This window comes from Cibotium barometz, chromosome 25, assembly GCF_041138505.1.
Source record: "Cibotium barometz isolate CiBa-2024 chromosome 25, ASM4113850v1, whole genome shotgun sequence".
Lineage (NCBI taxonomy): Eukaryota > Viridiplantae > Streptophyta > Polypodiopsida > Cyatheales > Cibotiaceae > Cibotium > Cibotium barometz.
The window spans coordinates 48,530,756-48,556,196 of NC_141070.1; the positions used below are offsets into that span (position 1 = coordinate 48,530,756).

A 25,441-nucleotide genomic window follows, 5' to 3' on the forward strand; every position below is an offset into this window, starting at 1 on the left:
CCTTTAAAAACTACCCTTTGAATTTTTTATTATTTTAAGAAGACAAAAACCGTCTTACGCTTCAAGGTTGAAGAATTGTGCACAGCATTAGCTGATTCCTCTGCACCAGGTCTTGTTGGTTTTGCACTCTGGTCAGTTGTGGCGGTCACAAACATTGCAAGGTCTGGTGGCTGGTCTTTCCCAACTGCAACTGCAGCCTGCAAAATAAGCATCCATGCCACAAGCTAGATACATGCTTGAAATCACAGTTGTCGTTCAATCTGAGTAGGTGGTACCACATACCTCTAAATCTACATATGACGGTTCTCTGTCTATTGACTTCAAAAATGTGTCGAGTTCAGCACTTGTCATTGCTGTCACAACAGAATGAATCTTAGAGCGTGACATAGAAGCAGCAACCTGTTCTTGGATCTACTGAAACAAGTAAATGTTGACAAAGAAGCAGCAACCTGTCCTTGGTTCTAACAAAAAAAGAAAATGTAATCTAATTTCTAGAAGTGACACCTTGTAGGCTGGCCAGTTGGAAGGGAGTCAAACTGCAGGTCAATTTCACATGCTATACAAATCTCCATTTCATTATATAAATTTAAATTTATTTGTATAAGAAAGAGTTTAAAGGTAAACTTCAAACTCCATTTTGTTAATACTTGTAATGCAAATCCTTAAGAAAAGGGTTCTAAAAAGAAGCCCCGGGCACTAGAGGGGGTTTTTTGTTGGGGTGGGGGGGACCAACCCTCGGTCACCAACCAAGGGCACAGCAGTTGGTGACTGTTGTCCCATGAAACCAAGCCCTTGGTCACCAACATGGGCTTAACAGTCACCAATTGTTCCTTAGTTTCACGGCTGTCCACATGATTGTGCAATTTCAGCAGCTCCAAACAAGCCCAAAACAACACTTAGACCAATCATTGTGCATCCCATGAAGCTGGCTTGAAGCCTGGCACAACCTGTATCTATTCCATCTCAAGAAAACCCATGAAATATTGCTGAAATTTGCTGTAATTCAGCACAGCCAGCCAAAAGAGAAGTAGTAGAGGGAGTTGACCAACCCTAGGGAGCATGTGTGCAACTTGACTGGCTCTTGTGGCTTGTGAGAAACTCGACCAGCAAAAGAAGAGAGAGAGAGCACTATCGGCCAACCCTGCAACCAGTTTTTCAGCAGTCGACCAACCCTATTGCCCCTGTTCCATGAGTCGACCAGCCCTGTAGCTCTTGTACATAGAGTCAGCCAGCTTAGCCACTCTCCTTCTTGCTGCCCACAGCCCATATGCCCTCTACAGAAGAAGTCGACCAGCTCTTGTGGCTACCCTAACTTGCTCAACACCCCAAAAACCACAGAAAAGCAACTTGTGGATGTCAAAAATAACCCCTATGGTCACTTTTAGCAATTCGTGGGTTTTTGGTCGATGCCCAAGCCTAATAATTGGTCCCAGCTCATTAAAATAGTCCAGCCAGATGTGAACTCCCTTATAAATTATAAGTTTGTCCGCCCAAACTGTAATGAATATGAACCTACAACCATAGACTTTAGTAAACAAAGAAATAATAATTAAATAGGGTTGAGTGTGCACACTTACCACCTACAAAACACATAAAATTTACTGCCTTAGTCCCAAACAGGTGTGCACACACGCGTCCACGGGGTGTTCAAGCATCCCCGATGCCCATGGACATTCACAGACAAAATACCATGCAATGTCCAGGCAAACAAAACAAGTCACACATGCAAGTGTATTTCACAGGCAAATGCTTATGCGCAATGATTTGGATTAAATCTCCCAACTTGCCTTTCTCCTTCCCAACTCCATATCCAAGCTTGCTAGTGTGTTTTTCAAGCTTCCAAGAGTGTTTCCAAGTGGTGTTCACTCTCCAACACACTCCCAATGACTAAAATTCAGTAAAACAACTCTTATATTTGCTGTAATTTCTGGTCTTTTGCTGAAAAACCTAATTCCAACCTTCCTTTCTCATGTTGAACCATAGGAGAAGCTTTCCCAAGGTTCCCTTCATTCTCTTGAAGACTTTTTTCGCGAACGATCGCGACAGATTGAAGATTTTAACACTCCAAACACTAGCCGGACTCCATGCTCACATACCCTGGTAGTATTCTCTTGTGCTACATACTCTCTTGCAAATTGTTGCTACCATGTGCTAGTGGAACAATAGAGAGCACATAGTAGGGAACATGGGCACTTGAGAGGGTAGTGTGAGTTGCAAGTCTACACCAACAACCACATTGTTTGCAATATTGTATTCATATGCATTAGTATCGAAATCTGGTCAGAAATGCCCATGACACTACGTACTTGATTCTCCCAAGATCAATATACTTTATTTGAAGGAGGGGTCGGCCGTTCCGGCTCATCGTGCGTCTCTTGTCAATTCAACAAATTACTTCTTGTATTGGGCATGTTGTCCATTAAATCTTGGTGTATTAAAGTGTATTGATTAGCATTGTGTTCAACCAAGTTACAAATGTGGTGGCAACACATGTATACATCTTGTAAAGGGGGCTCTCTCCCATAAAAGGACCATCATGATAATGTTACGAGTATGCCCAATCATTTCATGATTATCTCATGTCCTCTCTTAATCACTCTTATTTAACTCGTGATTATCCCTAATCTCCAACAATTGTGGATGCAAAAATGCAAACCATAGTTTGGCTTCCTATGTAAAAATCCAAACCCCAACTTGCTATACAAGTAGAAACGAGAGATGAAAATACTAATCAAAAACAAGAAATCCTACTATTTTCAAATACTAATGAAACAGGGGAACCTACGAGAGATGAAAATACTAATACTTGAAGGAGTTGCCCAAGCATCAATTGCCCATATAAAAACGGTCTACTATGACAGGTAGCCATAGAGATTTGGCTTAGGACTATGTCGTAGAGTTGTTAAGGTCTCTAGAGAGCACTTGAGTTAGTGTGTGGGAGTTTCCCTACATAAAACCCAAGCAAAGCACCGTTATGAAGGTCTCTAGTGAATACTTGGGCCGGCATGTGAAAGTTACCCTACAAGGCTAAGGAAATTTGAGTTATGACAATTAGATCCTAAGCTGTTTCGAAATTGAAACAAATAAGCATTGTCCTATGTTGGGACAAGAAAGGTTTTGCTCCTATGTAAAAGAAAATTGTTTCTCTGTTGAAATACTAAGCTTGTTTCTAAGTTGAAACAAGAGTGGTCCAATCCTAAATTGGATCAGAAAGGTTAAGCTGAGGCAAGATGATTTCCATTTTGGACGCTTCTTCGCTTTGGTCAACTGTTTAGAATCTAGGGTGAATGTCACCAGCAATGAAATTTCCAAGAAATTCCCACATGAAAATTCGGTACAAAGCTTTGAAGGAAGATTTTCTTGATAAATTGTTTTACATTATATTGTATTTTCCGGTTGCTTGCTGCATACTTGTGTGGGAGAATTGTATTTGTGCTTGGACATGGTCCGGATTTGATGCATTAATTTTTATTATTGAATCTTATGTGTTATCACCTTGCAATGTGTAGGTAGCAAGGTGGCAAGGACCAAATATGGGAATGTGAACATACCAAACATTATTGAAGGTCGCAAGGGTTATGAAGACCAGGGACCTTAGAAAATAAAATGATAGCATTAAATGCCAAGTGTGTGGCCCACTTGGCCACATGGGGGTATTGGCATGCGAAATGGGTGAAGGTGGAAAATAGTTGACCAACCAAGGGAAGGAGGGCACCAACTTCAAGAGAAGAAACCCCATGCAATGTATGCTTTATGGAAGCCCATGGACTGTACAGCCTATCCCACAATTTCAGACTCAATACATAGAAGGACCTCAAGATCACGTGGAGATACATATAACTCCACCTATAAAGATTAGAAGGCAGGCCCTTTTTCCTAATCAAACAAACTTCTGAAAGTCTCAAAATTTACGAGATCTGCTAACTGCCGAGATTGGACTCTAGCCTAATTGTAATCACATAGGGATGTTTCTTTCAGGGAAAGCAAAACTGCTAGCAATATCAGCTATCCATATGCAATGCAGACATCATACCATCAATGAGCCTCTCAAACACTAACAGAACTTACCGAGGGTTGAGTTATTGATTAGCGGGTGGAAGAAGAGCTTTGAATGATTTTTGAACTGATGATCCAGAAGCAATATGACAGATCTTCAAACATTGATCCAACCAGTAAAATAACAATCTTCGTAAGTCTTGACATAAACATACAAATTTTCAGGTAATCAATGCTTGCAGCCTTTGTTGTTTTTCTTGTGTGACTATGCACATACATGGATGGGGAGTGAGTAGGTGGCTGGGTGGGCAGGCATGCACACACACACACAAAATTTGAAATACAATAGATAATGGCAAAAGCAGCCCAGCAGCTCGTACAAAATAATACCTTGCTGATGGATTGATTAATGCAAGCGGTGTAACGCTACCAAGAGGAACCTTTTGATGAAAAAAAGCAGTAAAATTAAATCAGGAATGACCTCCCTCCCTCTCTATGATTTGAAGCCATACAAAACTCTGATACCTTGAGCACTTCTTGCAAAGCATCCTCTGGTGCCATGCGCAATCCACCTTTTCCAAGACCTAAACGTTGTGAAAGCGCTGCTCAAATAACCAAGTAATGAGTCCTTGATTAATTACTCAACTCAACTCCAAAGATTCGAATATGGACTCAAGATATAGGATTTCTACTTGACTTTATGAAGAAACTTGTTAGCTTTAAAAAATATATAAAAGGTTGCTCCTAATGTAATCGATTGATTTTATCTAAACAAAGAGAAAAATCTGAACTGGTTTGCCATTCATACCCTTCAAATCCACATTGGTTGTTGCCAACGCAGATACCAAATATAACCGGCCTTTCTTATCCTGCTTGTCACAACCACAAGATTCAGCACATTATAACAAGCATCTCATAAGATAGCTCATAGGCTATTGGATATCTTATCAAGAGTTGGAGATACATATAACTTTTGATAAGTCTATCTTATATTGCACAAAAGATAGCGACAAGCTCTTCAGCTTGTTGGTTCTGTCAAGCTTTGGTGCGTACAGAGCACAACTCACAAGCAAGGAAGCGACAGGCATGTAGCCCAGTGGCAGCCACAAGTTGTAGCGCCTTCAAGTGGAAAGACCAAGCTGCCTCCACACGGGTACCAAATTGAGACTACTGTCACATGCACTCTGCACTGAAGTGCATGGGTGACAAATTGGCTCATCATCAACAATGCAACATTTGTACAGTATTAGTTCCATTCAGGATGATATTTGTCGTATGCCGTGACCCCTTTGTATATCCTTAGTCCAGGATAAGTCAGGCACGAGCTACGTAGGTCATTCTCAGCCATAGTCAGTCAGTCAATCAATCTAAGTCCCTTAACCCACTTAAAGAGACGCATTCATGCATATACAGTCAATAGAAACCTAGGGTTTGCATCAGAAAGCATCCTACATATTGCACATCATTCATGCGTAACATCTAGACCATTGCAGGAACCTCAGATAGCATCCAAGATTTATCTAGTATTTTTTTGGTAATTTTTCCATCATTTTCAGCATTTTTCACATCATTTATGCATTATTTATGGACATGAGCAGTCGGCCAGCTCTGTAGCCAGCCGACTGGCTCATGCAACCCATAAAAATAGAGCCCTTGCATAATCATTTAGTCATTCCTCATATTCAGCAAGAGAGTCATCAAGCGCTTACCATCCTCAGCCCCATGACAACTAGTGCCTCACACAGAAACATGTGCTTTGCACACAAACTGGTGCCATTCAAGAGCACAAACCATGGTGACAGAAAAGCTGGTTCTCCATAGTTCTGGCAATCCTTTCTCCCAATCCCAGCAGTTCCCATGTTCTCCCATACAATCCCAACTCTAATCAACAAGCATGGTGTGGAAACAATGAAACACTCACTCCACAATCGCAACACAAATCCATGTGTATGGTGGAGTGTTCATTGAATTGCCCTCTCATAATCCCAACATGAATCCACTATATGGTGAGATGAACAATGAACCTCTTGGCCTCTGTATGATTCTAATATGGCATAAAGATAAATAAATCCATGTCCCAAATAAATGGGCGAGACAAAACAGTCCCATAAGTCCAGATATCATAATCCAAGCTCAAAGCACACAAACATGTGCCAATCCACATGATCCTTGGCGTACACAAAGTCCCTTGCCAACCAGGTATCATGTCCACTTTTACCACTTGCACTCCGTGTTGGTACTCTGACCACACACCTTGGATGAGAGGTGGGCTCAAGTAACAAGATAAAACAATCACTCGCAGGCATAAATAGCCTAGTGTTCCATAAGCATTTCTGCTGACATAGTTTATAGGCATTTCGGCCACCAATAGTTTGTAGGCATTTCTGCCACTAACTCACACTACCCTCTCAAGTGCCCATGTTCCCTTCCATCTGCTCTCTATTGTTCCACCCAGATATGGTAGAAACAATCTTCAAGAGAGCACGTAGGACAAGAGAACACTACACACGGCATGTTGTGCTCGACACTACCCTCTGAAGTGCCCATGTTCCCTTCCATCTGCCCTGTATTGTTCCACCCACACATGGTAGAAACAATCCTCAAGAGAGCACGTAGGACAAGAAGGGTATGTGAACCATGAGTTTCATAAGTCCAATGCATCCCAAATAAAGGGAGCCAAAAAGAATAAACCATAAACCTGAGGATAGATCCAAATCCCTAGAAAAGAAGTCCAGGAATCCATAGACCTGTATACCATAATTCTTGTATACTATAACTCTTGCCACATACTCCGTGCTAACCACTACTCTGCGGCCAAGGGCCCCCATAGGCTCGGAGTGCGGGCTGAAATCCGGGCCAAGAGGAAGTCCTTCCAAGGCTCACCACCAGGAAGGAGTCCTCTAACAATCAGCTTGCCCAACAGGGCACGGCTTTCAATAGCAGGGTCAATTATGCCTAGCCCCCCTCTACGTCGTGGCTGAATGATCACTCTCCATGCCACCTTGGCCCTGGCAGGCCTCCCATCACTACCGGCCCATAAGAAGTTCCGGATCAAGCGCTGAACCTAGCCAATACATGCTCGAGAGAAGGCCCAACAAGAAGTAATGTACCACAGGGTAGCAAGAAGGACGTGGTTCACCACCACCACTCTACCAACTAGGGAGAGCCTCGCAGAACTCCACTACAAAAGCTTCTTCTGAATGCTCAGAAGAAGAGGGGCGAGCTGCTGCTCCGGAGAGGTGTCTATGCCCATCTTGGCACCCAAGATAGCACACTTCAATGCCACTCAAGATCCACTAGAAAACCTCAACTGGGCGCCAAGTCATGGCGGATGCATAGCCTACCCAAAAACTACACGACTTGTGCTCGTTGATATGTGCTCCTAATGCACAACAAAAGATCTCCATCGCCTCAACGAATCTTTGGAGATTCCCACCATCTCCACAAGAAAAGCAGCTGTGTCATCTGCAAACTCTGAGTCCTGCAGCTCCTCCTGTGAACGGACAGGAAGACCCAATTCCTGAAGCCCTATCTCTTGGACTGCGAGGAAACTGCCCATGGCCTCAACGACGAATAGGAAAAGGTAAGGTGCCATAGGGAAGCCCTGCCAAACCGAATGGTAAAGGAAAAATCTCTCACCACGGGCTCCTTGAATGAGAACTTGGCTGTGAGAGGCTGAGTAAAGTCCTGAAACACCATGGATCCACTCCACACGGAATCCCATCAAGCTCATAGTGCCCTCCAAAAAGCTCCAATCCACCCTATCATAAGCTTTCTCAAAGTCAAGGGTAGCACAATGAGGTCCTACTGTCGCATCCTGGCCATAGCAGTTGCCTCCCAGAAGGTGAAGATGTTATCAAGAATGCTTCGATTCTGAACAAAACCTGTCTAAGCATCATGGATCAAATCAGGGAGGAAAGGCTGAAGTCTCTAGCTAATGGCTTTTGGCCAAGATCTTGTAGGCCGTCCCAAGAAGGGTGATGGGTCTCCACAGCCAGATCTTCAATCTGTCACCAACCTCCTTAGGGATCAAGTGTATCCAACCCTTTGAAAGCCTCTCTAGCATGACACCTGTGGACATAATCTCATCGAAGGCAGCACGAAGGCTGCCTTCCATGAGGTCCCAGCGGCGAAGAAAAAAGGAAACTGGAAGCCCGCCCCAGGGCCTTTGCCTCTAGGAAGAGCAGTCAATGTCTCCACCAACTCCTCTGCAAAAAAAAGAGTCAGTAAGAAGGACCGAAGAGCGAGGGGAACCACCTCTATCGTGTGCCACCAAACTCTCTCGTGCACGTCCATCACCCGTGGGGATAATGGGGCACCCAAAAGAAGAGATCAGAAAAAATCAATGGCGATGGCATGGAGGGGAACAATGTCTCCATCCTGGCCGCACAACCTACGAACTTCTCTCCTCCTATGGGGATGAAACCGATCCCGTCGAGTGGCAATAGACTCCGTTGGACACCCACACGCGTAATTGCACAACTTAAATATCACAATATAAATGGACAACTCAATAACAACTGAAAACTGAAATGAAATGAAATGATGATCAATGGACACCAGCACTAGGGCCGGAACGGGCCAACCCCCCCCCCCCCTCAATATATGATATATTATTGGGAGTATTTAAGTGATACAATGCTTCATGGGTTCAATGAACCAGATGATGTCACCAATTGGCCGACCATTTGGTCCATCTCCAGATTTGTGTCGTAATACAATGCTCCATGGGTTCAATGAACCAGATGATGTCACCAATTGGCCGACCATTTGGTCCATCTCCAGATTTGTGTCTTGTTCACTTGAGGCCAGGCCGGTGTCTCATGTGAAGGGGCCAGTATTTTACATAACATGGACGGGAGCCAGATTGGTGCCACCCGTGTCAGCAGGATGGTGTCGTATGGACGGGAGCAAGACTGGTGCCACCCGTGTATGACCTGGACTGTGTTCTATCCATGGGATTGTCACACCATGGAAGAGCCAGTATTTGTGCCGTGTCTTGCCTATGGGACTGTCACTCCATAGGGAGGCTCGTGCCTGGATCTGTGTCTTACCTATGGGACTGTCACTCCATAGGAAGACCGGGATTTATGTTTTCTGTCGTGCCATCATTGTGCCCGACAGAAATGTTTAGTACTTGTTCCATGAATGGGAGATATGTCCATGATACTGTTTGCACATGCATTCATGTTTGCATGCCTGGATTTGTCTTCGCATGACTTGTATTCTTGTGTTTGCATGCCTGGATTTGTCTTCGCATGACTTGTATTCTTGTGTTTGCCTGTTTGACGTGCCATTTACAGAGCGAAGACGCCTGCCAGTGAGTCGTGAAGTTTACTCTGTCTTCTGACGAGTTTTGTTGCGTGTGAACAGGTGGTAAGTGTATTGCATTTGTTTATTTTATAGCATTCTTTTTTTAACCTTTGTTTTTATAAGGTTGCACGTTCACACTCATTAATGAGTGGGCACCCTCCCCAATATCTCATAGTGCCCTTGGTAGGGTGGGCACCCATTATGGGCACCCACGTATGGGCCATGGTGGGGAGGGAACCCCTCACTTAATCATGTGTGTGGGGGTGGGTGCATGGCCACCTACCCACCCCCCCTTGGGACTTTGGAACTGGCCGCCTCCATGCAATTCAGGTGGGCCGGCCAGCTGTTCGTCGTGTGCCCCTCCATGCAAATCAGGCGTGATACTCCTCTTGTATATAGGCGGATGTGCATGACCACCTTCTGGGATCCGATGCTGGCCCACACGCGACTCTGCTTGCTCTTGCGCACAGGTCTCTCTTCATTTTGCTCTGCAGGCGGCTGCGCACAGGCCACCATCCTCTTGCCTTGCAGGTGACTATGCACAGGTTCTTCTCCCATCTCTCTCCTTGCTTTGCAAGCAGCTGCACATAGGCGACTGCGCCTAGCCATCTCTTCATCCTGCCAGAGACGACTGCGCACAGGCAGCTGCACGCAAGTGGCTTGCCCACAGGCGGCTGCCTGGCTGCGTACAAGTTCCCATCTCTCACCACAATCCATGGGTGCTGAGATCGGGAGAGCCAGGCGTTAGTACGGGAGCGCCTGTTTGTGCGTGGTCCTGGAACACCAGTGGGGCGCTCTCTGCGGATTCCAATGAAGGCACGGGACCGTAGAGGCTAGACTTCTTCAAGTGGATCGCTCTCCTTCGAACGTCTACTTCAAGTCTCTTGTTTGGTAACTATATTCATTTCAATTGTACATGGACATCATCTGGTTCATTGAACCCATGGAACATTGTATCACTTAAATACTCCCAATAATATATCATATATTGAGGGGGGGGGGTCGGCACGTTCCGGCCCCAGTGCTGGTGTCCATTGATCATCATTTCAGTTTTCAGTTGTTATTGAGTTGTCCATTTATATTGTGATATTTAAGTTGTGTAATTACGCATGTGGGTGTCCAACAGAGTCTATTCCCAATGAACCTGAGAATCAGATGCATGTGACCTTCCTGCATAAGGCAATGTCTCTCCATGAGACAACTCAGTAGGCAAAGCTCTTCTAGTGGCAGACCTGTCACCCCCTCCATGGGATACATGCCTTGAATACATGTGACCATCATGCCCTCCATGAGCATTAGCATACATATACCTCTCACCCTTTGTGCCTTGTGGAGAAGATGCATGACGAGAGGTGGCTGTCACCTCTTCCATCTGCATAAATGACCTCAACCTTTGAGATACGGGATCGCCATGCTTCAAGCGAGGTGGATTTCTGAATTTCAGCTCTCCATCTTCCCCCTCTTTGATGTCACCTTTTGCGGAGGAGGTAGGAAAGTGCCAACTCTATTGGCTTCTTGCCCACTTCTCGTGCCATGGACTCAAAAGTCATGTCCACCATTGCATCGGCTTTCCTTGCTTCAATGGCACTTTGCACATGGGGATCTTCATGCAAAAATTTCAGCTCTTGCTCTTGTGCCTGCAAAAGCTTTCTCATATGCTCCAATTCAGCCCTCATTGCATTAGGCTCCTCTTCTTGCATAACTGTCTTTCCACGAGACGGATGTCCCCTCGAATCACTATCATTCACCCTCTCAAGGGGCTTGTGCCTTCCCTGCAAAGCATCAGAACCACGCGAGGCACTTGATGGGCCCCTCGAATTAGGCACTTCCAAAGCATTGCATTGGCTGTCCATTGCATTGGCTGTCCATTGTGTTAAGTGTGCTAGAAGCGGGGTGTCCAATACACAGGTTCGTTTCCCCACTAAGAAGAGGGAAATAACCGTGCTCTGATACCAATGAAACCGATCCCGCAAGTGAGAATAGACTCCGTTGGACACCCACATGCGTAATTGCACAACTTAAATATCACAATATAAATGGACAACTCAATAACAACTGAAAACTGAAATGAAATGAAATGATGATAAATGGACACCAGCACTGGGGCCGGAACGGGCTGACCCCCCCCCTCAATATATGATATATTATTGGGAGAGTTTAAGTGATACAATGCTCCATGGGTTCAATGAACCAGATGATGTCCATGTACAATTGAAATGAATACAGTTACCAAACAAGAGACTTAAAGTAGACGTTCGAAGGAGAGCAGTCCACTTAAAGAAGTCTCGTCTCTACGGTCCCGTGCCTTCACTGGAATCCGCAGAGAGCGCCCCACTGGTGTTCCAAGACCACGCACAAACAGGCGCTCCCGTACTAACGCCTGGCTTTCCCGATCTCAGCACCCATGGACCGTGGTTCTCCAGAAGCTTGGACTACCCGGCACCGAACAGGTGTTAGTAGCAGAGAGTATCCGTATGAAAAGAGAAAAGCCTTTATTACTGCTGTTGCTGCCAGCTTGAGAGTGGGGGAATGAACTGTCAACAGCTGCCCGACAGTACGGGGAGCTAGAGTCGCCTGTGCGCAAACTAGATAGAAATCCTGTGTGTGCAGCCGCCTGCAAGGTGAGAGATGGGAACCTGTACGCAGCCACGCAGCCGCCTCTGGGCAAGCGACAGAGGAGACCTGCGCAGCCACCTGCGTGCAGCCGCCTGTGCGCAGTCGTCTCTAGCAGGATGAAGAGATGGCTAGGCGCAGTCGCCTATGTGCGGCCGCTTGCAAAGCAAGGAGAGAGATGGGAGAAGAACCTGTGCACAGTCACCTGCAAGGCAAGAGGATGGTGGCCTGTGTGCAGCCGCCTGCAGAGCAAAATGAAGAGAGACCTGTGCGCAAGAGCAAGCAGAGTCGCGTGTGGGCCAGCGTCAAATCCCAGAAGGTGGTCATGCACAGCCGCCTGTATACAAGAGGAGTATCACGCCTGATTTGCATGGAGGGCCACACGACGAACAGCTGGCCGGTCCACCTGAATCACATGGAGGCGGCCAGTTCCAAAGTCCCAAGGGGGGGTGGGTAGGTGGCCATGCACCCACCCCCACACACATGATTAAGTGAGGGGTTCCCTCCCCACCATGGCCCATACGTGGGTGCCCATAATGGGTGCCCACCCTACCAAGGGCACTATGAGATATTGGAAGGGACATGGCTCTGCAAGCTTTTTCTGTCACCTCATCTCTAATGTTTTCATACTCAGCCCCATTGGAGTTGTAACAACTTTTCTTCAGCATGGCGTCTAGGGGCATCTTCTCGTAATTGTGAGAATGGCATTTTTCACATCCATTTGATGCATTTTCCAACCATTTGCTGCAACTACTCTCACTGTTCCCATCTTTGCAACTGGACTAAATGTTTCATCATAGTCCAAGCCTTGGGTTTGTGCATAACCCTTAGCTACCAATCGTGCTTTATGTCGCTCAATGGAACCATCTGACTTGCATTTCACCTTGTAAACCCGTATTTTAGGAGGTGGTGGTAATCGGAGAGCCTCCCGTATTAAATCTTTTGAGAGTAATACTTGTTATGTGGTTCCATCTACTTCAGTCACCTTTCCCCTCTTAGTGGCCTTGTCGTAGGACTTGAGGTACTTCGCACAGAGAGAGATTTGTACACCTTATTGGGTCCCAACTGCCCATATACGACCTCTAAATTTGCCCTTAAGGCGGCTGTAAGGAATAATCATGTCTACGTGGCACCGGATTAAGGTGTGCACGTGACAAGAAGGGCTCACAAAACAGGCCATGTGAGCGACCACACGATCTTGCAATTTTCTTATACAATCATGTCCACGTCATCCAAGTATGGGATGTAAGTGGAATCCCCTCCTGCTTAGCTTGACAAAAGCTGCATAGCCTCCTGGTAATCCGTCAATATAGCCGAATAGTTCTTGTCAACCCAAACCGCTTCGTGCGTCCCTTGGTTTAGGAATTTAGTCCGGTATCGACTATCCTTAAGGCTAGAGACATTGCTGTAATCTGTTCCAATATCATGACTTCGCATCTTCGTGATTACATCCGGCTTGAGTTCATCTTGAAAGTTGGTCAGTGATGGACCCGCATAGTGTTTCAACCAACCGATGTGGAATATGTCGTGCATGGTCCAACTAGACAAACGCCGAAGTTTCATGGAGACTCTATTGATTTTCTTGACGATCCAGAACGGTTCGAAACTCCTAAATGAGAGCTTTACGCATCGCTTTAGCCTTTCCCACATGCTTTAAACTCTACTCCATAAATCAGAGACACCCTAATCAGAATTCACACATACGCCCAGTCGCCTTCATGTCTCTCGAGTCTTTGTTGGCCTACTGTGTGTAGCCATCATGTGCTTTTGCCAAGCCATCTTTTACTAACTCCAATATCTCTTGGTATGAGTCCAGTATTGGGCACTAGAGATGCTGTCCTATTCAAAAGAGACTGGAATGGTCTCCCAAAAGCCGCTTTGTAAGGGGTCTACCACTTAGACCAAAGGCAAAAATAACTCCCAATTACATCGATGTTCGTGGACATAACATTTGAGCACATCGAGCGCTAGTTGATTGTAAATCTCTGTCTAGCCATCCTATTGTGGGTGAAAGATACTAGAAAAATTAGCTTAGAACCAAATTTGTCAAATAGCACTTGCCAAGAATGACTTGTAAACTTACCATCCCTATCTGACACAATGGTACAAGGTATACCTCCTATGGGATACCAGTGCCAAACAAACAACCTAGCAACATCCTCCACAGTTACATATAGCGATCTACAATCATCACGCATTGTGTGTTCCGCTTTCCCGTGCTAGGAGGCAGAGGTTTGCAACAAAATCCATAGACATATCCTAAAAAGGTCCATGAGGAATCAGCAAGGGCTGTAACAACCCTGCTTTCTTCCTATGCAACACTTTTATTTTTTGACAAACCAAACAATGTTGCACATAAGTGAACATCTCGCCTCATCCTTGGCCAATAGAAATGAGTTTGCAACTTCTCCAAAGTGGAGTTTGTGCCCCTATGGCATTGTGGGCATCGTGGAGAAGAGCTGCCCTTAAGGTCTTCAAGGTACATCCCGACTTGATCCAAACTGGGTTCATTCAGAACAAGAGCATCCTAGATAACATCTTCACCTTCTATAAGGTGACTCTCATATCCTCCGCTAGGAGGATATGACAGTTCAGCTCTTGGCTTTCGAGAAAGCCTATGACAGAGTAGATTGGGCTTTCCTTGAGGGCACCATGCTTTGGATGGGATTCTTGATGGCTGGATTAGAGGAGTCTCAGCACTTTATTCTGCCACCCCCAGCCATGTCTTCATCCAGGAGGCCAAAGGGGACAGATTTCCGATTTCTACATCAGTTCGACCAAGGTGCCCCCTTGCCCCCTTCCTCTTCCTTTTTGCCACAAAGGTGATGAGCAGCTTTCTGTTCCGTAGGGGACAGACCTCTAGGGTTTTTGTCATCCCCATCAAGTCCCGCAGGGGACAGGCCTCCAAGGTTTTTGTCTCCCCATTGAATCCTAGGAGGAACTACTTGACTTGGAGTTTGCAGCTGATACAGCCGCTTACCTTTCAGCAGGGGAAGGGAATCTTCACAGATTTGTGCTCGCCATTGAGAACTTGTGCCTAGCTTCAGGTGCTCAGATCAACTAGGACAAGTCATGGATCCGCACCCACCCCGGCTTGGTGAGACCATTTGAGTCTTTTTAGTGGATTACCGGTGGCACCCCTATCAGGTATGTGGGATGGATCCGCACCCACCCCGGCTTGGTGAGACCATTTGAGTCCTTTCAGTGGATTACTGGTGGCACCCCTATCAGGTACGTGGGATGTCATGTGGGGATAGATATTTTACCCGAGTAACACTTGGCCCCCCTTCTTCTAAGCATTCAGAAGAAGCTCCTCTATTGGAGCACCGCCTAGCTTTACCTCCCTCGCCGAGTAGTGGTGGCCAAACAGGTGCTTCTAGCCACCATGTAGTAGATTTCTTACTGGTCGTTCTTTAAAGCATGCCTGGGACAGGTGCAGAGGCTGATCCGAAACTTTCTCTCGGCAAGGACTGAGGGTCAGACCGCGAGGGCCAAGGTGGCCTGGAGAGTGATTATACAGCCTCAACATAGTGATCCAGCTATTTAGAGCAAGGCCTTGTTTGGCAAGTTGCTCATTCGAGGCCTTGAACCACGTGAGGAGCCTTCGAAGGATTTTCTTATCGCACAAATTTTGGCCTGCACCCGCTCTCTTGGTAGCCTCTGGACCCCTAGTGTGCAGTGGATCTTCAACGAGGCCAATTCTCGCGGTCTCAGCTCCTTCTTTAAGGACCACGTTGCAGCCAACTTAATCGAAGCTTGGGGTCACCTCAAGCCTACCCTCTCCCAATTGCCCCCCACTACAGATGAGGAAAGACTCCGCAAGCCCATGATTTGGAAACCCATCTTCAGGATGCCCAGTGGCCAACCCTTGGGCGCTCTCTCCCATTGCCTGGGGCCCCCCTCTTCACTTGGTCAACTTCAAGAGACTCCATCCACAGACGCTTCCTCCTCACTGTTGGGATCCAGAGCAAAGATAAGATTACCCTCAGCCATCTCCCCTCCCCTTCTCTAGTGGCCAAACAGGTGTTCCTAGCCACCATGTAGTACATTACTTCTTGCTGGTTATTCTTTAAAGCATGCCTGGGACAGGTGTTGTCACCAGCCTGGACATTTCCCAGTCTGAAAGGGGTCTGGTGGACTCCAGGATGTTTAAATATTTGGAAAGTACAAGCTTTGGGAATGGGGGATTATCCTAGAATACAAAGGACCACACTCCTAAAATTTAGGAGAGTTGCTATTTTTGGCCCGACACCGATGGAAATTCTGTTCGCGTCATTATATCTGGAATTGAGCAGATACCAAGAGTTGGCAAAGTGCCTATGACAGAATGTCTACCAGTTGGGATATTTTTAGAGATGAAGTTTATGGAAGGACCCATCTCTTAGATTGGGACATGTGGCAAGAAAGTGGACCAAAGTGAGACAAGTGGCTTGACACTTGTTAGAAAATGGATCAAAGTGAGACAAGTGGCCTCACACTTGTCACTTCAGCTATTGTGTGGCTCTCCACTTGTCATCGTAGCCTTCTCTTGCCATTTTAGCTCATGGGAGGCCCAAATCTATAAATTGGAGCCCTCTCTCTTCATTAATAGAGGCTCTCTTGCTGCACACTAGCCTCTACCACCGTTACAGGCTGCCCTAATGATGGCTACTCTCTTTCTCTCTCTCTTGAAGGCTGCCCATGAAGAATACCGACTGTTGGGGACTGTTTTGGAGGCTTCCATCGCGAAGAAATACTGAAGGCAAGGGTATTTAATCATTTATTATGATTTCTAGCCATTGTACTTGTTGCACCAGCATTTGTACTTGCTGTACCTGCTGTACCAGCCATCATACCGGCTATACCAGCTATTGTACCTGCTCTACTAGTCATTGTACCTACTGTACCAACATTTGTACTTGCTGTACCTGCTGTACCAACCACCATACCGACTGTACCAGCCACTATACTTGCTGTACCAGCCATTGTACCTGCTGTACCGGCTGAATGGAGAGTTGTACTTGCTGTACCAGCTCTATTGCATGAAGACCCGTGGTTTTTGGGGAAGAATCAGTACCCACACGGAGGTATATGGATTATATTGTTGGCTCGGCATTTCTACAACCTATGTTCCGGCTTGGTAGCCTTGTGTTGGGCTGTGTTATGGCATTTGTATGTGGATAATCCGGCATCTCCCGTGGGGAGAGTAAGGCCCTCAAAGCTTGTACATGATATTATTCTCCTTGGGTAATAAATACTCCAAGGGGGGGGGTCGGCCCATTCCGGCCTCTATGCGGCGTCACACGTGTAAGCTCCATTTTCAGCATTTGTGGATGTTTGTCCATCTTTATGTTTTATGCAAAGTGATGATGGATATGTGTTAAGGCTGTGGCCATGTTTAAATGTTTTAATATGCATTGATAGTATCAACAAGTGTGTCAAAGGCCCTAGTCCCCCGGGCACCCGCCACCCGCCGCGAGTTACATTGGTATCAGAGCATAGGCTTTCTTGGAAGCGGAGGCTTCCTTCTATCAATAAGGAAGAGAAAAGATCTCAAGTGGGGACCACACTTACCATCATTGCTGTTAAGCATGGCCAGCCGCTTCATAGCTTATGAAGCAAGAGCATGAGCAGTAGATAGCTTGTTGATCTAAGGATTTATGAATTCACAGAATTTTATCGTGGAAGTGTGAAGTTGGCTTTATGTGCACACGTTTAGCACTCTTTCCATATGGATATTGTGGATTATATTATCAAGCTTACAGACAAGCTATATGGAGATATATCTCAGGATATCTCAAGGATATGGTGACGAGATATTTTGGCTTCATGACCAACCCGGCAAAGAAAAGCTAAGTATACTTTGAGTTTGCAAAGTTGGTGCTTTGGCTATTTACTATGAAGTGTTTTTGATGTTCACTAACCCTTGTATAGCTATGCAAGGAGAAAGGTGTTGTTGTTTGCCTTGAGATGGTTTCAGGGAAACATTGTTTATGGCTCCCTTTAATGGGATGAATTCTTTTCATGGCTCCCTTTATTGGAATGGATTATATCTATGGAGATTTCTTTCTTGGACAAGATTTATATAGATATTGGGCTTCACAAGCAATTTCTATAGACGAATCTGTCCGAGTTTATAGAGAAGAAATCTTTGGATATCTCATGGATATGATGCCTTTATGGATAAAGTCCACCTCTACTCCAAGGTGTGTGGTTAGCACAGAGTATGTGGTAAGAGTTATGGTATACAAGGATTATGGTATACAGGTCTATGGATTCCTGGACTTCTTCTCTAGGGATTTGGATCCATCCTCAGGTTTATGGATTATGTTTATGGCTCCCTTTTACTGGGATGGATTATTCTTTTTGGCTCCCTTTATTTGGGATGCATTGGACTTATGAAACTCATGATTCACATACCCTGTGTAGTGTTCTCTTGTCCTACGTGCTCTCTTGAAGATTGTTTCTACCATGTGAGGGTGCAACAATAGAGAGCAGATGGAAGGGAACATGGGCACTTCAAAGGGTAGTGACAAGCACAACATACCCTGTGTAGTGTTCTCTTGTCCTACGTGCTCTCTTGAAGATTGTTTCTACCATGTGAGGGTGGAACAATAGAGAGCAGATGGAAGGGAACATGGGCACTTCAAAGGGTAGTGACAAGCACAACATACCCTGTGTAGTGTTCTCTTGTCCTACGTGCTCTCTTGAAGATTGTTTCTACATGTGTGGGTGGAACAATAGAGAGCAGATGGAAGGGAACATGGGCACTTGAGAGGGTAGTGTGAGTTGGTGGCCGAAATGCCTACAAACTATTGGTGGCCGAAATGCCTATAAACTATGTGTAGCAGAAATGCTTATGGAACATCACGTTATCTATGCCTGTGAGTGATTGTTTTATCTTGTTACTTGAGCCCACCTCTCATCCAGGGTGTGTGGTCAGAGTATCAACACGGAGTGCAAGTGGTAAAGTGGACATGACGGGACTTATGTCTATGCCAACGGTCATATGGATCGATGTCTTGTTGGCAGGAGACTTATTTTGTCTCGCCCATTTACTTGGGACATGGATTATGATATCTGGACTTATGGGACTGTTTTGTCTTGCCCATTTACTTGGGACATGGATTATGATATCTGGACTTATGGGACTGTTTTGTCTCGCCCATTTACTTGGGACATGGATTATGATATCTGGACTTATGGGACTGTTTTGTCTCGCCCATTTACTTGGGACATAGATTATGATATTTGGACTTATGGGGCTGATTTGTCTCGCCCATTTATCTTGGGACATGATTATGATATCTGGACTTATGGGACTGTTTTTGTCTCGCCCATTTATCTTGGGACATGATTTTGATATTGGTATTATGGAGACTTATTTAGTCTCGCCCATTTCTTTGGGACATGGATTCTTCAGTTATATTGGATTTTTGAGACTGTCTCGTCTCGCCCAATCAATGGGACATGATTATATCTTGAATATATGGCTTCAAGCTTAAAGTTGCGGACAACTTTTAAGAAGCTGGGGAGGATGTCACCAGCCTGGACATTTCCCAGTCTGAAAGAGGTCTGGTGGACTCCGGGATGTTTAAATATTTGGAAAGTACAAGCTTTGGGAATGGGGGATTATCCTAGAATACAAAGGACCACACTCCTAAAATTTAGGAGAGTTGCTATTTTTGGCCCCACTCCGATGGAAATTCTGTTCGCGTCATTACATCTGGAATTGAGCAGATACCAAGAGTTGGCAAAGTGCCTATGACAGAATGTCTACCAGTTGGGATATTTTTAGAGATCAACCGAGGAGGCGGGGATGACCAAAATCCAAAAAATGAATAAGCTGAAGGGCAAGGCCGGTGCTATCGTCCTCATAAAATAGATCCGTTCCCATCGTTGTGGCCCAAGGAATCAATCCCCAGGAAGTGTCCTGGCTCGGAGTGAAAAGTCAAGAATCCTCCATGCATATTTGGGCAATCTCGAAGGCAATGACACCGTGGTTCCTTGAGAGCGCCACAACGGTTGCATGTAACTGGGCGACCTGCATTGGATACCCACATGTCCCATGGCTCTCCTGTGAGCTAGATATGAAAGGAAGAAAGTAATCTTCTGATGCAGGAAGCTCTCCCAAAGCCCATGCCAAAAGCCTGAGAGGAACAAGAGAGAAAGGTCCTAAGCCCACCAGTGAGCGGCCAGCAATTGATGTGTAGTCAATCCGAGAGGAACAAGAGAGAAAGGTCCTAAGCCCACCAGTGGGCGGCCAGCAACCGATGTGTAGTAAATCTCGTGTTACATGCATGCAGAAGCTGAGTCGTGATAAAAGCTAAGCACAAGAGAGATTAAGGCTGATCTACCTTGCAAGGCATAATAGAAAAGGAGATTCCTGAGGTTAACTCAAGCTTACCATATGCACGGAGACCTTCCATAGTTATAACTAAATCAGATATTCAATACTAGCAAAAGCCCAAAAATTACAGAGCCATTTGACATATTTACAAAGCCACCCACAAGCGCTATGCATGCACATGCCTTAAACCAAGTTGAAACAAAAGAGAACACTTGCTTAAACACACCTTTAGAAATAAATTTTTGCTGAGGGCGGCCTCCAAATGGCCAATGTGTATAGCCTGTGAAATAAAGGAGCAGTACTGTCAGATAGAACTAAAGGTACCATGAAAAAAGCAACTACCGCAAGAGAAACTATCGGACCAAACAACTGGTCAAGATCAAAACAGTGCCTGTTCCTCAACTGTCATTACAACAGGATGCTCGTATGCCCGAATTGTAATTCCAAGCCCCTGAAAACAACCAGTTCACATTTTAGTCAACAAAACAGTTTTATGGTGCAGGCTTGCCCCTCACTCTCAAAATATTGATACCTGCATATTGAGGTCTTGAGATCTAAAGTTAGAATAAAACAGAACAATCTTATAAGGAGGTAGCATGTGGCTAAACCACAGGTGATCAAGAAGGATACACATGAATGGGTATCTCATAGGTTACAATCATCATTCTCTCAACAATCAAAGAGATCCCAAGAGTAGGCCAAGGAGTCCTCTTCAATGGTGTGAACACCGTGAGATTTCTAGAGCTCCTTTAGAAAACAAGCTAAATTAAATATAAATTTCATATATTTCCTACTCTTTGTCCCACTTACCACATTTTTTCTAAAATGCATGACCTCTTAATGAAGTTATATACGGACTCTTTAGGAGGAAAGTGTGCTTCTGTTTGCTCATCATTTTGATCTGTTCCCCCTCTTGCACTAGCATAGAGGGAGGTCCTAAATGCTTCCAAAGTAGAGAATCTCTCTACTAGAGATATATGAGACATGTTCTGCATCGGTGAACAACCTAGTAACTCCAGATCCTTTTTCACATCATCAACCACCTCAGTAATAGGAGAAGACTGCAGAATAGAACACTTAAATGATTTTGATGTAAGAGAGAGGAGAAAGAAAGTAATATTAAAGTCTACAAAAGAGTAATATTAAAGTCTACAAAAGGCCCAAAGGGTCTGTGAGACCATAAGCGATACAATGATATCATGGATATACTGAACCATGGAAAACGTAACCCAGAGAGAAGGAAAAACGACTATCACTAGTGTATACAGATGTGATATCACCATGTGACCTCGTATGGAAGAAACTAGCCATGATCAAGTTCCAAGGTCACCGCGAAACGTTTCACTATCGAAACAAAACGATGCTGAAACGATTTATTTTGGAACAACACGTTTCAACACCAGGTAGGTGGACAATAAAACACTGGACCGAAACGATCATATACATAAATTGTGAAGGTGTTGGCCAATAGTTATAAGGTGATATTAGCATATTTATCATCAGTAAACAAAGAAGACATACAAAAAGAGAAGAGAAAAGAACAAATAGGATGAAAGAAGGAAAGAGAAAGAATTATGAAAGCTAAAAAGTGCACAAAATCACAACCTTTTTCCCCACATGAAATGATATGGTTTCAATGTGCACATGAAACGTTTCAACACTGAAACGTGAAACGAGTTTCATGGTGACCAACTAATAATGATGCCTCCCCGGCCAATAGGGATCTAATGGCCGAGAGAATATCTGGTCTCTGTGATGGAAGCATGTCATGGCGTCAAAGAACCTCGTGGATCTGCATGTGTCCGGTGGAGGATCGTGATCGTGATACTCTGGGCCGGGACACTTGGCCCACAAAATGGATCGAGCTCTATCACTAAGGACCCCTTTATGACCCGACAGCTTGTATTGATGGTGGACCCTGATGTGCATGCATGACAATTGAAGAAATCTGTAATGTCCCTCTCGGAAGTATCATGTTGGGTTTGCCTATCCGTATGCTGTCTCAATAATGCATCCCTATGACATCTGAACTCCAGTTAAGTACATGCTCAACCATCTCTGATGATTGATCATCAAACTACATCACCAATGCAAGTCCTGAACCCCTCATGGAAAAGGCAATGGAATCTCCCCTATATCTGGTCAAATCTCCTTTGCCTACACACCCACACTACATCGCTTGCCCCATTGTAAGATACCCCCAAGATCTCCCTAAGCACAAGCAGCACCAAATAGAAAGGGTGCAAACTAGCTCATCTCCCAACCATAGGTCCGCGTCCAGATACCACCCTCAAGCCCCTTGGAGTAAGGCATCTATTGACCATATCCTAAGCCTAGGCATAGGCTTCCCATTCTCCACCACACTAGTAGGATACAAAACAATATGGTAGTCCACACAATAGACTCACCCCACTTATATAGCCTCAATCAACCTATAAATAGCCATTGACTCATAAATAGCTATAACTTATGGAATAACACTAATAAACCTTAACCCAAGTAATCACAGCTTGGTCCCCTAACCCAAAATTAGGCCCCACTAACCATGTGGTTAGCTTCAGGTACGTAACATACTTTCCCACCCAAGGCATTTCCACTCTCGAGAATGAATTCGGGAAAGTCCGGCCACATCAAGCAACTGACTCGAAAATCAAGTTCACACATGTCTAATCTTTCCACATAGTTACCTATACAGGAACCAACATAATCATAAGCAATTGCTCCTATAGTATCATTTTACACATCATCTAGCATGGCGTGTATTACCACTTGTTACACTTCAATTAGCGTGGCACATCATTTGCATAAACCACTTGTTACGCTTCGACCATGTGTAGTTGTCTAGCGTAGTCCACTTGTTTCACTTCAACCACACAGAGTCGTCAAGCATGGCACTACTTGTTACACCTCAACAACATACATCCGTCAAGCATGGTCTCAAGCTATACCAATAATACTACGAAAACTTAGTATTTAATGCGGGGTCATCCATGATACTAATTCACTAGCATGGCACACTAGCGTCCGAGCGTCCCCGTTCAGCTAAAGGGTGGATATTATATAACATCCCTCCTGCCTAGATAAGCAACAAACCTTAGTTACGTGTTTGCTTATTGCGAGCAAAGGAGATCAATGTCTTAGAATATACAAATTCTAGTATCTTCACTAATTATAATAAAAAGGCATTCTATCAAGGAATTCTATGTGGACACGATTATGTATCTACGGAGACTCGCCTAGTCTCGCCCATTTATTTAGGACATGATTATATCTTGGACCACTTGAAGAGTATCTTTGTGGTATGAGACTTCTACAGTTGTGGACAATTGCTTATATAAGGCGGAGGGAATGTCACCATTTGGTCCCTTCACCAGCCTTGATCAGTGTTTTGGTGCAAGCCCACATACAAAACGAAACCAAGGTGAGAACGGGGTTTTTCCACAGAAGGAGTTAAGGATTCACTGGCAAGGATTGGTGTCACCATTTGGTCCCTTCACCAGCGTTGATCAGTGTTTTGGGGCAAGCCCACACACAGAACGGAACCAAGGTGAGAATGGGGATTTTCCACATGAGGAATTAGGCTGAAGGATTCACTGGCAAGGATTGGCCTAAAGATAGCCACAAAGCATGAGTAGCATAATCATTTATGTGACTTACAAGGTTTATAAGTCAATGTGTTCAAACATCATTAAAGTTCGGCTGGACATAATGTTGTTTGGGCATGGATCCCTGAACAAAAGAAGGCGCCTAAGGCTGAGGGCCAAGTCTGGCATACAAATATTGGGTAGGGAGTTAATGGATGCTAAAAGTGACTTCTACATGCATATATAGCTGGTCGAGTTGCTTTTGGAGGCCTGAGCCATATTTTAGGCTGGCCAACTCTATCTTAAGGGGAAAGGCTGAATCGTGAAAAGCAGCAGGAGGGGCTGTCCTTTTTAGTGCATGTGCACAAGCACACAGGTCGGCAGTAGCTCTTGGACTCTCACTCTACTCAGCGCTGGCCGTACAGGGCCTGTTTACTCCGTCTTCACCCGGTTTAGAGCAGGCCGACAGCTTTATGTCTCTTTCTTTCTCTTGCTTGATTGGTGGTTGCAGTGGTGTGCTGGCCATACAGCAACAAGCCGATTTCACCAGCTTGTTCCCTCTCTTCTTTCACCTCTGATCTGGCCATACAGCTGCTGTGCAGTAGTTTTTCTCCCTATTGGCCGACAGCGGTGGTGTTACTGCTTCTACTGGCTGCCTTCGAGCTAGTTGTTCAGCAGTTGTGCTCTCTTCTATAGACCGACAGCAGGCTGTAAAGTTCTCTCCCGTGTTGTTGTGGCAGAAACTGGCCAGTGCAATCAGGCCAACTGTGCACAGGCTGTAGATAGTTGTCCACTAAGTTCCCTCGCGTGGAACAGGCTATGAACAGAGGGCTGTTTTGGGACTGTTTTGGGACTGATTTGAAGACTGTTTGGGACTCTTCCGTAGCACAGACTTGGCCTGGCTTTGTCAGAGTCTCATGTATGCATTGTGGAAAGCTGCCCGGGATTTGTGTGGAAAATCTGGTGCATCCTGCACCCTCACCTTGGATTCTTTGTAAAGCTTCTATGTAATAAAGAAGTTCCCACGGGGGGCCAGCCGTTCCGGCTCAGTGTGCTGATATATATATTTTGTGGCTTCCTGCTGTGCTCTCTCTGTTTGCACTTGAAGTGTTTCTCCTTTTTGTTCCAGGTCCCCCTTATCCCCTTATCGGTTATAGAGATAGCTCAGTTTCAGTATATTCATAGTGTACAAAAAGGAAGTACAGTCTGGACTCTGGCTAGCCATAGGCTGCCCTTCAAAAGGCTTGGGAAGAATTATTATCTTGCTGACGACAGCCTCTTGATAGGTCCTTTAACTGCTGGCCAACAACCACCTCGTCCCACCATAATATCTTCTCTGCCAATATTAGCTACAGTAGCTCCTGAATCTGGTTCTAAATCTAATCTTCATGTGTTGCCCTCTAGGGATTAGCTATGAGATTAGCATGTACATGTCATGCACATGACATGCCCTCCTGCTAAACTTGATGACAGGATTCCAACTTCGGACCCTGGATGAAACGAGACCCAAGCAGGGGTCACCCCTTCCTGGACTCACTTCTCCAATTAGCACTTTAATATACACTCTTAAAAGACAATAGCACAAGACAAAATAGCAATAAAAAGT

The 25,441-nt window shown here is 45.1% G+C and overlaps 1 protein-coding gene across 3 annotated transcripts in view; it reads right to left on the bottom strand.

Annotated features, from left to right (window-relative positions):
• Positions 1-25,441, bottom strand: part of LOC147624662 (YbaK/aminoacyl-tRNA synthetase-associated domain-containing protein) — a 77,250-nt gene that overhangs the window by 37,077 nt on the left and 14,732 nt on the right. For all 3 annotated transcript variants that reach the window (XM_086819683.1, XM_086819682.1, XM_086819681.1), the window contains 8 exons: positions 20,643-20,702; positions 20,478-20,531; positions 4,805-4,865; positions 4,522-4,598; positions 4,387-4,436; positions 4,069-4,151; positions 283-353; positions 59-197 (listed from right to left, as the gene is read on the bottom strand). In XM_086819683.1, coding sequence (XP_086675809.1) covers positions 59-197; positions 283-353; positions 4,069-4,151; positions 4,387-4,436; positions 4,522-4,598; positions 4,805-4,865; positions 20,478-20,531; positions 20,643-20,702 — 595 coding nt within the window. The remainder of the gene's footprint in view (positions 1-58; positions 198-282; positions 354-4,068; positions 4,152-4,386; positions 4,437-4,521; positions 4,599-4,804; positions 4,866-20,477; positions 20,532-20,642; positions 20,703-25,441) is intronic.